Source organism: Dipodomys ordii, unplaced genomic scaffold (genome assembly GCF_000151885.1).
Source record: "Dipodomys ordii isolate 6190 unplaced genomic scaffold, Dord_2.0 Scaffold106, whole genome shotgun sequence".
Lineage (NCBI taxonomy): Eukaryota > Metazoa > Chordata > Mammalia > Rodentia > Heteromyidae > Dipodomys > Dipodomys ordii.
In genome coordinates this window covers 1,586,839-1,599,301 of record NW_012267322.1, presented here as the reverse complement: position 1 = coordinate 1,599,301, position 12,463 = coordinate 1,586,839, and the positions used below count along the sequence as shown (strand labels likewise).

Below are 12,463 nucleotides of genomic sequence, written 5' to 3'. Positions count from 1 at the left end.
CAACCCTGCTGCCGCGCGCCGCCCGCCTCGCCGCGCCTAATAACAACGGCGTCCGGGGTCAGGTGGCCGCGCGCGGACAGGGCAACCATTGGCCCGGCGGGGAGCGCGGCGCATCAGGATTGGTTGGAGGGCGGGGTTTCGGCGCAGGCGGGGGCGGGGCTTAGAGAGAGGCGGGGGGGGGGGGGGGGGGGGGGGGGGGGGGGCGGGGACAGGCTGTGGTCTGCGCCTTTGTGCCTGGCGCGCGCTCTCCGCCCGCTCCGCTGCAGCGCCCGCTGCATCAATAATTCAGAGCGGCGGCGGCGGCGGCGGCGGTGGGTGCGGGCAGGAGGCGGCGGCAACAGCGGGGACTAAACAGCAGCGGCTATGCATCCAAGTGCGGCTGGGCAGCCGCTGCACCCCTGAGGCCCGGGCGGGGCTCCCAGAGCTTCGGGCGGGAGGACGTTGGTCCCAGAGTGCGAGGAAGATCAGTAGAGTCCAGGGCGGCGTCGGCTGCGCTGCGCACAAAGCTGAGGAGGGGGCCTCGGAGCAGGGCTGGGGAGGGGGGCGGCTGGCGCTGGCAGCCCCCGGGGTGGGGGGCGGGGTGGGCGCCGGCGGCGCGATGCTGGGCATCGTGGAGCTGCTGCTTCTGGGGGCTGCGTGGCTGGCAGGCCCGGCCCGGGGGCAGAATGAGACGGAGCCCATCGTGCTGGAGGGCAAGTGCCTGGTGGTGTGCGACTCGAACCCCACGTCCGACCCTACGGGCACAGCTCTGGGCATCTCTGTGCGCTCCGGCAGCGCCAAGGTGGCTTTCTCTGCCATCCGGAGCACCAACCATGAGCCGTCCGAGATGAGTAACCGCACCATGATCATCTACTTCGACCAGGTGAGTGTCCTTCCTCCCGAGGCGTGCGGGCTGGATCGGAGGGGGTGTGGGAGAGCGGAGGAAGATGTGATGTCTGGTCCTCGCCAAGAGCCCTGGGGAGGCACGGAGACCACAGCCCGGGAAGCACCCCGGTCTATTCCCCTTGGTTTCCGTCTCATTATAGGTACTAGTGAACATCGGGAACAACTTTGATTCAGAACGCAGCACTTTCATCGCCCCTCGAAAAGGGATCTACAGTTTTAACTTCCACGTGGTAAAAGTCTACAACAGACAGACCATCCAGGTCAGCTGCCGCCTGGGGGGGGCAGGCCCAGTCCTCCTTGGGGACCTCTAACCCCAGGGGAGTCAAGAAAGGGCTCTGTGGAAGGGGGAGGAGGAGGGAGAAATACAGCTGCATGTGCTGCGGGCTGCTTGGAGGTGCAGACAGCCGGGCCTCGCTCTTGTGCGGCTTGGACTGTCCCTTGCTATCCCTGTCGTTGGCTTTCCTGGTCATATCCCCACAGATGATTTTCAGTCTCAGCCCTCGGAGCTACAGGACTTTCCTACGGGACTCCGAGGACTTTCTAAAATGTTTGTGAGCGCCCCAGACAGCTCCCACTTTTCTAAGCTTTCCCAGATTCAGGCTTTCAGCACCATGGACAATACCTTCGGAGCACGCCCCGAGGCTCCCGGGCCTTCAGCCTGCAGAAGGACCCGGTTCCCCTAACCTGGCGCCCTGAAGGACGTCCCTTTAGGGGAGATTCTGGTTCACAGAACTCACAGCTCCATCCCTGGCGTGTGTGGGGTAGAGAGAGAGGAGGGAGGGGGCGTGGAGACGTCCAGGTTTCCTTAGATCGCTGGGAGAGGCGGAAAGCGCCGCTGGGAAGAGAGTGCCGGGCCCTTGGCTGCGATGCCACCCTCCGAGGCGGGGCACGGCTGGATCTGAGGAGTTGAGTGCGTGGTTTGAGGACGAAGCGCCGAGTGCAGTTCCGCTGGCAGGGTTTCTAAACAGCCAGAAGTCTCGCCTCCAGTCGCCACGGTGTCGGGGTCACTGGGATCGGGAGGGGCCAGGGCTTTGTTGGTTTGTTTGTCTTGGCTATTTCGGAACGCCGGGAGCTGAGTTAGCCCGAGTTTCTCTTTCAGGCTCTAGGAAACAGGAGAGGTCAAAGTCTGGGGCGCTCGAGCCAGCCGCGGGCTCATTAAACGGGGTACTGCACGGCCAGCCTTCGCGTGGCGCGATCGTTTGAGAAACTGGGATGAATGAGAGTGACTCTCGCTTTGGGAGTAGATTCTGTCTCTCACTCAGATAGGCGATCTTTTCCCCGCGGCTGCAGGAAGCGGCCAAGTCCCTCTCCCCCTGGCTCCCCTCTCCCCGGGGCTTCCAGGCTTTCGTGGCGGCCAGCCCCGCGGAGGACCTTCACGTCTCCGCCGCAGCCTCGGGTGCCGCCGGGCTGGCCTGCGCCCCTTTCTAAACCGGCCTTTCTCTCTCTCAGGTGAGCCTTATGTTGAACGGGTGGCCGGTGATTTCTGCCTTCGCTGGTGACCAGGACGTGACCCGGGAGGCCGCCAGCAACGGAGTCCTAATCCAAATGGAAAAAGGCGACCGGGCATACCTCAAGTTGGAGCGAGGGAACTTGATGGGGGGCTGGAAGTACTCGACCTTCTCCGGATTCCTCGTGTTTCCGCTCTGACTGGCTCACAGCCGGAATGGAGGCAGGAGAGGGAGTCCAAAAGAGGATGAAAGTAAGAGGGCGAGGAAACAAGGAAGCGGCCCCGCTTGAACCCATCCTGCCCGTCCCTCTAGCTGCGCGGGGAGTCGAGGCGAGCACCGGCGGGCGGGCGGACCACTCGGTCCGTTTCCTTTCTAAGAGAAGTAAATTCCGCTTAGCTATGCGTACTCCCATTTCCAAAAATAAACTCACCACTCCCATTCCAGTTGCAGTAATCAAGAACGCGACTGCTTTGTCATTGTTTCCGACTCCTATATTCAGGTTCCCAATCAGTTATTTAAAAGAAACTGCATTTAACTATATAAAGTGAAATCTCTCTCCGTATGCCCCCATTCATCCCATTTAGTGAAACCGGATGTTTCTCTCTCTCTCTCTCTCTCTCTCTCTCTCTCTCTCTCAGTTTGTAAAGGGGGTAAGGTGTTTTTTTTTTTAATTTTGAACGGGGAAGGTGGTTTTAACATGACAAGCATTGCTCTTCTTCACACACCCGCTCAAGAGTTATTAGCTGAAGATGCTTTGTATCCTCGGCTGCTTGTTACACAAGAAAGGACTCACCTTAGTGGTGACTGGTTCAAAATATACATAAATATATATATCATTTGTACACGAAGAACTCTTCCCAGTGGAAACTGGCTGTATTTCGTATTTCTATGTCCTATTCGGAGTGATCGTGACACCCAAGGCTGCCTGATGTTCTGATGCTTGTCAGTGCCCTCGTGTTCTGTGGCTCCACTAACCGCAAGGAGGTTCTTCTGGACGCTTCCTCTTCCTCTGTAACATACGTGTGAATAGCCAAAATTTAATTTTGCTTTAATCCAATAAAGTCAAAGTGGAACTTTTATTTTATTTTTCTGAAACAGCTTTCTATACTCTGCATCTTCCCCCACCTTTGAGTTGGGGGCCCGGGGTACTGGAGACTGAGGTTCAGAAAAGCGGCAGGCGACTTAGAGAAAAAAAATAAAAGAAAAAAAACACCACGCAACCAGAAAAGGAGACAGGTGCAGAGGTTTCCTGGCAAAGCTGGCCCTATGCACTATGTCTAAGAATGGTCCTGCCTTCGTCTGTGCTCTCTCCTTCGGCGCTAGCCTAAGAAATCTGCCCCCAGTCCCGCTAGGCCCGACGTAGCCACGGGGCTGGGAGCGAAGTTTGGGTTTTTCTAATTCCAAAAGCATTCAGAATCGTTCCAATGGGAGGACCTGAACCAGCCTGCCCGGGCAACAGCTTTCCTGGATGTCCCCAACCTCCCTCGGATCCTCCATTCCCGAAGCAGCAGTGTGCGTTCCAAACCACTTCCTACCGAATCCGGAGTCCAGCCGCCGAATCACCGGGAGCCCAAGTGACTGCGCTCATTCGCAAGACTTTTTATTCAAGAGGTTCGTCCAGGAGTTTTGATTGTATCGGAACAAAATGTGAAAGCAAAATTGAAATAAACGAGTTTGTTTTGAGTCTGGAAGGCTGACCCAATGGCTTTGGCAGCCCGGCACCATACAGCCGGGAAGCGCCTGGGGGAAGGTAACTGCTTGGGATCCACCACCTGGGACGTCCTCTGGTTCTGGACCCTTTTAGAGTCCCCTCCCCGCCCCCCTGGCCAAAGATTCAGGATTGAATTAATTGGCTGGGAGAGTGGGACGGAGAAAGGGTTGGGGAAAGGGGGATGAAATAACAGCACAGCGGGAAGCATTTCTCCGATTTACTCCTGTGGCTTGCCTGAGTTAGAGATTCACAAAAGCTTGGGTCCTCTGTAGAATCCTGGATCCCATTACTCCTCTCTTAGTCCAGCTGGTCGTGGTCTATCTCCTGTAGCAGAAGCCAATTGCAGCCCCAGGGACAGGGGGCCTGCAGTGCCACAGGTGGGGATCTGGGGAGTGAGGAGCGACCTGGGTGCTTTTCTCTTTCTGCCCAACAGTTCCGTATGGAGGATCAAAAGGATCGCACAAGAATTAAAACAAAAATAGACAAAACAAAGTAGCCAAAGTGGTAGCTTTGTTTTCAGTGTTCCTGCTGGGCAGGGGAGGTCTGGGCAGCTGCAGCGTGAAGGCAAAACTACTTCTATCAGTAGTTCTTGGGTGCAGAGCCTGTCCTTCAGACATGTGGAGACCCGGTCTGCTCCCGGTAGCAGAGGCTCCGAAATGTGCAGGTTGGTAGCCACCACTTTTAAAGCCCCACGGGGCTGCTGATGGGTGGCCCTCCTTCTTGGAGTCAGAACTAACCAGACTTTTATGCCCCTTGCTAGCATACTGGGGAAGCGCCTGGTTTTATAAAGCCAGGGAGGAATGTAAACATTTTCCCCAATCCCTCCTGCTCTGTAAGTCCAGGCATTCTCTGTTCCTGAACCTTGTCAGTAGGTTCTTTTGCCTTAGTTAATTAGTTCTGCCCAGAGAATGCAGTGATTAGACTGGGTGTAGTCCTATGTGTCCGGAACTGAGGCTCACTCCTGAGTCTCAGATTTGGGACCTGCCTGGGAGCATGAGCCCTCAGGAGGAGAGGTGAACTTCCCCTGTGATGCTGCTCTGGTTCTTGGAGGAATGTCTCAGCTTCCCCAAATATTTGACATTGGAGATCCTGCTTAATCTGGCTCCCTCCTCTTCTTCTTCCTCCACTGGCCCTTTCCTTTGCCATTTCTGTATCTACTTCCACACCTGCTGTTCTGCCCTTTCCCTTTCCCTTTCAAAGGCTTCTCCTATCCATGGAGAACCTATGAAATTCAGTGAAAGGCCACACTCCTGTCCCTTATGGTGCTGCTCCAAGGAGCATTTACAGCCATTCACAGCCTTTCCTCATCCTGTTCTCTAGCCAAGTATCACCAGGCCCAAAACTTCCCTTAGCCTGAGTGAGGCTATGGATAACTTCCTCCACACCTCCATGGGCCTGGCCTGTGATAACTGGACTGCTTCCCTCACCTCTTAGTGAAGGCAGAGTGAGAACTTAGGTCAGAGGCAGGAGAGTCTATCTTGGCCTCAAAATTGGACTCCAGATGGGTCAGCCTCAGACTCCAAGGGAGGGAGTATGACCTGGGAGGTTGGCAACCTGGAAGGGAGCTAGGTGGGGAAAGGGAATGGAGAAGAAAGTGCCTGAATCTAGTGGGGACTTCCTCCTGGCCCCAAGCACAGGATGGGGTGGGGGGAGAGGGCAAGAAGGGAGAGAGGCTAGTCTAAAACCTGCCTCTCCCCTTGGTTTCCTTTAAAGCTTTGAAGCCTCTAAGCCTTGTAGATCTATGGCCTGCCTTCTTCTTTTGTCTAAATAGCACCAAAACGTTTTAGATCTCAGCCTCCAGCCATTCCAGGACCACCCCCCTAATTCAGCCTCACCCGGGTGTGAAAGACCCACCCATAGCCCAGGCCCCCTTGGTTAACTTCCTCTTCTCCCATTTCCAGGAAACCTTTACACAAATGGACAGAGCTCCCTTCCTTAGCCTCCATCTTGGATGTGTAGCCCACTCCCGCCCCTTTGTTGCCTCTTGGAGGCAGACTGCAGTGATCAGCACTCAGCTAGGCCTAGGGACATGATGAGAGGAACGCCTGAAGGTTTCTAAGATACAAGGAGTCGGCCCTTCACGCTGAGCCAAGCGTTCTGGGCAGGAAGGAGTGGACCAGGGTTTTCTGCAAAACAGTGTAAGTGTTTGCTGATCCTGTGCTGGCGGCCAGGCTCTGGGACTGGGCAGCTGCTTTACCACCACTAGCAGAGCAGAGAGCACACACAGGGTATGCAGAGCAAGCTGAGCTGCATACTATGGCTTGGCTCCCTGTCTAGCTTATCTGTTCCTAAAGAGAACGCAGTCACCCAGAGGGAGAGGAGGCTTCACCTTGGTGCTTAATTGTGGCCTTACTGAGTCGGGGGAGGGGGAGGCAGGGCAGGTAGAAGGAATGGGTGGATCTTAGGTGGGTCTTAGGCCTGGGGCTCAGTGAAAACCAAAGACTCCAGCTTCAGCAATGCTACCTGCTGGCAGCTTCTGGTTTTACAAGTGACCTTGTGATACCCTCTCCCCACAATTTGACCTTATTTTCCAGGTGGTATAGCTTTTCTGATCCAGATGTCCTGGAGTTTAAGCCTTCTCCTCCAGTAACCCAGCTACCCCTCTCTCAGCAGGCTCTTCTTGAAGGCCTCACTCTACTACCATTTAAACAAAACCCCTTAACTGATTCCAGAGGAGCTGAAGGTCAAGTTCCAAGAAGCTCAGGCACACTGCCCCGAAGCTAATTCCAGGGAGGAAAGGAAAGCTTCCCAGGGGACAGTTACAAAGGTCTCTTGTTCTTGTTGAAGATACATGCACACTATTATACACTCTCTCAGAGCTTCAGTTTCCTCCTCTTCCAACTGGGACCATAATTTCTTTACAATAAGGTAGTTGTGAAAATGTTGCTGAAATTAGAAAATGCTCAGCCCTGGTAGATGCAGCATAGATGTAGACTAAAAGCATCAACAAGGAGGGATAACCACCTGGCCCATCTCACCATCATAGAAACAGGACCCAGGAGAGCCCCACACTGAAAGGGGGAACACAGCCAGAGGGAAAGGGGCACAACACACATATGTACATGAATGGTAGTGATAGGAAAAGGATCCTGGTCCCTTCTTTCACCTGCATACTTATTCCATCCCTGCTCCCAGCTCTTAAACCCACTAAATACCTTCCATATCTGTCCCTGTTGCTTACTTATTTGCACTGACCAGTGTGAACCAATGTTCTCCATCATATGCTTTTCATTAGAAACAGCCTTGCTCCTATGGCTGTCCCTTTACAGGTACTCATCCTCTTCAAGGAAGCAGCCTTGTCCTCGGCTTACTTGGCTCAATGCCTCCATGATGTCCAGCGCAGAGCAAGTGTCCTGTGACAGTCACATGAGCAAAACCAAATTATGCACACGAACTATGAAAGCATCCTTCAAGGGACTTCCAAGATCTCTATTCCCATTACCCCCACTGGTGACAAGCACACTGATGAGAAGTACTTCCTGAATCTGGGCAGATAGGGGAAGCTTCCTGGGCACCTCTCCTTACTCTCATCTCTGCTTATTTCACTCCATGTCCAGCCCATCTCCAGTAATCAGGAGCAGTAAGAAGAGGCAAATCTTATATATATGGAGAGGTGTTGTTTGTTGGGAGGTTTTCTGTCTGAGAAAATGCTGAGCTCTGCATAGATGAGGCTGTCCATAAAGCTGTGTGGACCAGCCCAGAGACTCAGCCTGTGCTTTGTTAGAATCAGGGATAGACTCCCCTCTGTTCTGGGCAGCCAACAACCTGACCTCAGAGCTCAGCTGGAATTTTACCTCATCTCATTAGGGAATCCCCTCAAATGACCACCTGAAATCTCCTATCCAGTTGTTTACAACTCTACCTAAGTGCCTGGCACAGTGGCAGGAATGAAATCAGCATGAAAAAGATTTCCTTTCTTTCTTTCTCTCTTGCCTTCTTTCTCTCTTTCCTTCCTTCCTTCCTTCTTTCTTTCTTTCTTTTCTTTCATCTTTTTACTTTGGCCATCATGGAGTTGGCACTCTAGGTCTCCTGCTTGCTAGGCAAAGGCTCTACCACTTGAGCCACACTCCTGGTCCTTTAGCTATTAGTTTTCCCTTTTTTTTTCAAACAGTCTTATGCTTGGGCCATTGTTGGAGTGCAATCCTCCTACTTCTGCACCTTAAGAAGCTGAGATTATGGATGTGTACCACCATGTTTGGCTGAAAAGCATTTCCCAAATGAACACTTTATTGCAGGTACTTTGGGCATGGAGCTTACTAGATTGTGAGATTGTAGAGTGTGGGCTCAGCATTGTGCTCCTATGGAGATCCTCTCTGTCTGTTTAACAACCATGCCTGTTTAGGAAGGAATAGTCTTGAATCTGTTGTCTGTAGTTAACTCACTGTTCAAGTCATCTTTACATGCTGCTTGCCCTACCCTGTGCCCAGTATCCTTTGAGGACCTTAGAGGGCAAGAACCATGTTTTATTTTCCTTAAAGGAGAGAAACACTCTCCCCTTTCCTCTTGCTTTGAATACTATGACTCAGTGCAGGCTGATTGGTGGCTTTAATAATCCAGGATCAAGCCATGGGTAGGTGCCAAAACCCTTAGAGATATCAGTAGGTAACAAAGGTCTGATGATGCCAGTTAGCTTGTGGTAAATGGTAGCCACACAGGCCTTGGGCATGAGGGGGAGAGGGTTGCTCCCTGCTCTTAGTAGTCCACAGAGCCTCTGGGTTTTGTTCTAGTTGAAAGCAGAGTGAACTCTGAAATTTCTTCATGACTGTTTTAGAGCATAGAGGTAGAGTAAGAAACATCTTCATGACTGCTGTAGAGCATAGAGGTAGAGTAAGCTCAGTTGGTTTCCTCTGAAGAAAATCAAAGGTTTTCCATACCTCACCTTTCTCCAGCGGGGAGTTCAGCCCAACGAAGAGTTCTCTGGGATGCTAGCTAGCTAGCAGCAACCTGCTTACTCAGGTGAAGCACTAAGAGCCCTTTCTTCCATCATCAGAAATTGCTGCACACTTTCAGGGAAACTTTCAAAGAGGGAAGAGGGAATTACTAACAAAGGAGAGGCAACTGGGCATCTCTTCCTCCCCAATTAAAAGACAGCTGTGTGCTCTGCCTAGATCTGGTGCTAGAAAGACTCTCCTTTGTATTCAGAGAGACTCAAAAATAAACTCCCAGGTGTATCCTTTGCCGCGAAGTTCAGATGATTTTATAATGATGGAGTGGTTCCCTATATGGTATCAAAATGCAGCTGACAAGGAGCCTGCTCTCTTTCTAACTCATCTTGATCATAGTTGGTCAATTTCAGGCTCAGCAATGTTGTTAAAGCTCTCTCTTCTTGAAAGAGTTCATTTCAGGTGAATGGCTTTGTTTGCTTATTGTATGTGCAACACCAATTGAGCCAAGGGCGCAGAGTCCGGTCACAGCTCATTCTCACATGGCAAGAGTCTGGTATGTTGTCTTTCTTCTCCTCTAAGCTTTTGATGTCTCCCAAGTGAGATCCTAGCTGTCAAGTTTGCCAGCACATGGTACTAAAAACATCTCTGCCACCAATGAGTGATGTGCGGATCACTGAGGGTCCCACACTTTCAGCCATTTTCCTTGTCTGCTTTAGTGTGTCCCTGCCTCTGTTATAAGAAAGAGGGATCTAGGCTGGGGTCAGAAATAAGGAGTGGCATCACAGAACCTGTAGGGTCCCATGCCAACCTGAATTCGGTGAAATGCAACTTTCCCTGGTGGCCATTAGGTTCTCACCTCTGAGAATTCTGCTGTGTAGGCCCATTTCACTGGGATAGGGAAGGGTGAGGCATTTGAGTTGGGTATGATAGGTTACACCTGTAAGACCAGCTACACAGAAGACACAGGGAGGAGGACTGAGGTGGCCCATTTATCTAATTAGCAAGTGTGAAGCCCTGAGTTCAAATTCCAGTACTACCAAAGGGGAAAAAAAGAAAGAAAAAGGAAAAGGAAAAAAGAAAGAAGGAAAGGAAGGAAAGAAGAAAGATGAAGCTCATAGAGCTGTGGCATAAGACAAGACTTTGAAGTATCCTGAATCAATTTTTCCCCAGTGCCAGTGTATTTCAAAACAGAAAGCAAAGCACATAAGCCCTCTACCTGAGATCATCCATTGTGAGCTAGAACTCCTGACTGTGGCATTCAGGCCTTTGGGATCTGTTATCTGTGGGCCTCTAGAAAGCATTCTAGCTTTTTCCTTGGTCTAGAAAATGCCAAGCTCTGTCAGTGGCAGAGCTTTTGTACCTGCTGACCCTCTGGGAGCAATTGTCTTCCATCTTCTACTTGTTAGATGACTATTTCCTTCCCTTCTTTGAAATCTGAGCCAAGTTACCTTTTTACCCTCTAATATTGGGTTGCTTCTCCATTACCAGCAGAGCTCTTTTACTTAGCCCAGGTCTGTTCTCTTTATGATATTGGCAAATGCTAATTTATCTGTTATTTCTTGTTCTCTCTCTCCCTCTCTCCCCACCCCCTCTCTCTTTCCCTAAGGACCGAGCCTTGATTTATCTTGGGTCTCCTTTTGAGTTGGGAAGAAAGAATGGAACAGGGGGGCTTGGTTCATGTATAGAAGACTGAGTGATGGCACAGCCACTCAGCCATGTCCCTTGATCAGTCTCCTCTCTGGCTAAGAGCCCACTACTACCAGAAGCCTCAGTGGTTCCAAGGGGAAGTAGGCTGTGATCATGAGGTCACAGACGGGTGGGCTGGGAAGTTAGTCTTTCAGTCATACTCTGAAAGATGGGGCTTCTTGCTGTTGCTGTTGTGACAATTGGTTGATTCAGCTGAACCACACTATTGTGCTGGGAAAAATGGAAGTTTGATGTGAATGATTGCATTTCTTCTACTGAAGTTCCCCCAGAACAGAGAAACAGAAATAAAACAGGAAGGAGCAAAGGGACCTTGGTCAGGGCCAGAGGTGCCAGCAACCAGGTTGTTATTCCCGGCACTGTAGCTCAGCTGTGGTGGACAGAGGGTGAGGACAAGGAGGGGAATAGGCCTGAAGAATCACGTGCGAGAGGGAAGGCAGTGATTGTGGTGAGCCTGGAAGAACAGCAAGATGAGACTAACAGACGTGAACTCCCACCCACCAGCCCCGACCGAAACGGAAGGACCCAAGGATCCCACATTAGCACCCCACCACTGCTACCATGATTCCATTGGTCCCATAGAAATCAAGCACAGGCCCTGCCTTTCAGGCATGCTTTTTGCCAGCATTATTCCTGTGCTATAACGAGCCTCCCATTATGCATCTCACTTTTCAATACATTTGGATTTCCGCCCTCCTCCCCCTTTTTGGCTAAGGTTTTAGTCTCCTAACCATCATCAGAGACCTTGAGTAAGAGAACACCTGCTCAGAAGTAGAGCTGGGTTGGATAAGGCAAGCTTTATCACTAGGTTCATCTGGCTTCTTGTGGTTTCAGATGACAGAGACCTAATCCAAGCTGTTCTTTCCATTAACCCTCCTCCTCAAATTAATTACTTCCCCCCCAAAGGATTTTTTTTGGTTGGTTGTAGGGTGTGAACTCAGGGCCTGGTCATTGTCCCTTAGCCTCTTTTTGCTCAAGGCTACTGCTCTACCATGTGAGCCTTGTTGCTATTTCAAAGAGTGGTTAATTGGAGATAAGAGTCTCTCAGGGACTTTTCCTGCCCAGCCAGCTTCAAACTGCAATTCTCAGATCTCAGCCTCCTGAGAAGCTAGGATTATAGACATGAGCCACCAGCATACAGCCCCAAATGGTTTTGGATTCAGATATGGCTGGATCTAGGAGCTTAAAAAGGTCATAGCCTCTGCTTCTTCCCACATCCAGATTTATTTCCAGACCCTCAGTGGTTATACTTTGAATTCGACAACAACAGTCACACATTCATCTTGGCTATCTTCCCCCAATTAGGAAGAGACTGTTTCCCCTGTCCCCACAGGGCCAACAAAAATTTCACAGCCAGTAGATAAGGAACTGACATAAGTCATGTGTGTTCCACAACAAATCTCTATAGTCACTGAAAAAGAAAAACAAACCAAAACAAAAAATAGAACCCAGAGCTACATGGGCGGGCATGCAGCCAGCTTGAGGGAGGTAGGGGAGGGAGTAGGGAGGTAGCATTATCTGGGAGCAGCTGTTACCCAACCCATGGTATTGTTTGTGACTTAGCTACTTTTTGGCTGGGGCTGGGTGAGTTTGGGCAAGGAGCTTAACAACTTTGAGCTTTACTATCCTTGTCTACTAAAATGAGTTGAGCAAAATATCTAACTCTAATAGGATTAATGAGATAATATCCATGAAAATGGGAACTAGAATTTCTACAGAAGCCCAAAAGCAAAGATTTGTACTTCACAGATCACAGTGTCACTGATCACTTAAACTTGATCTTGCTGGGGGTGTGGCTCTGTAGTAGAGCTTTCCTAGTATATACATCC

The 12,463-nt window shown here is 51.0% G+C and overlaps 1 protein-coding gene across 1 annotated transcript; it reads left to right on the top strand.

Annotated features, from left to right (window-relative positions):
- Positions 1-285: 285 nt before the first annotated feature.
- Cbln1 (cerebellin 1 precursor) lies at positions 286-2,532 on the top strand. The gene is made up of 3 exons (XM_013027923.1): positions 286-862; positions 1,026-1,145; positions 2,335-2,532. Exons 1-3 carry the CDS (start codon positions 599-601, stop codon positions 2,530-2,532), a joined length of 582 nt encoding a protein of 193 aa, XP_012883377.1. The 5' UTR covers positions 286-598.
- Positions 2,533-12,463: the final 9,931 nt, after the last annotated feature.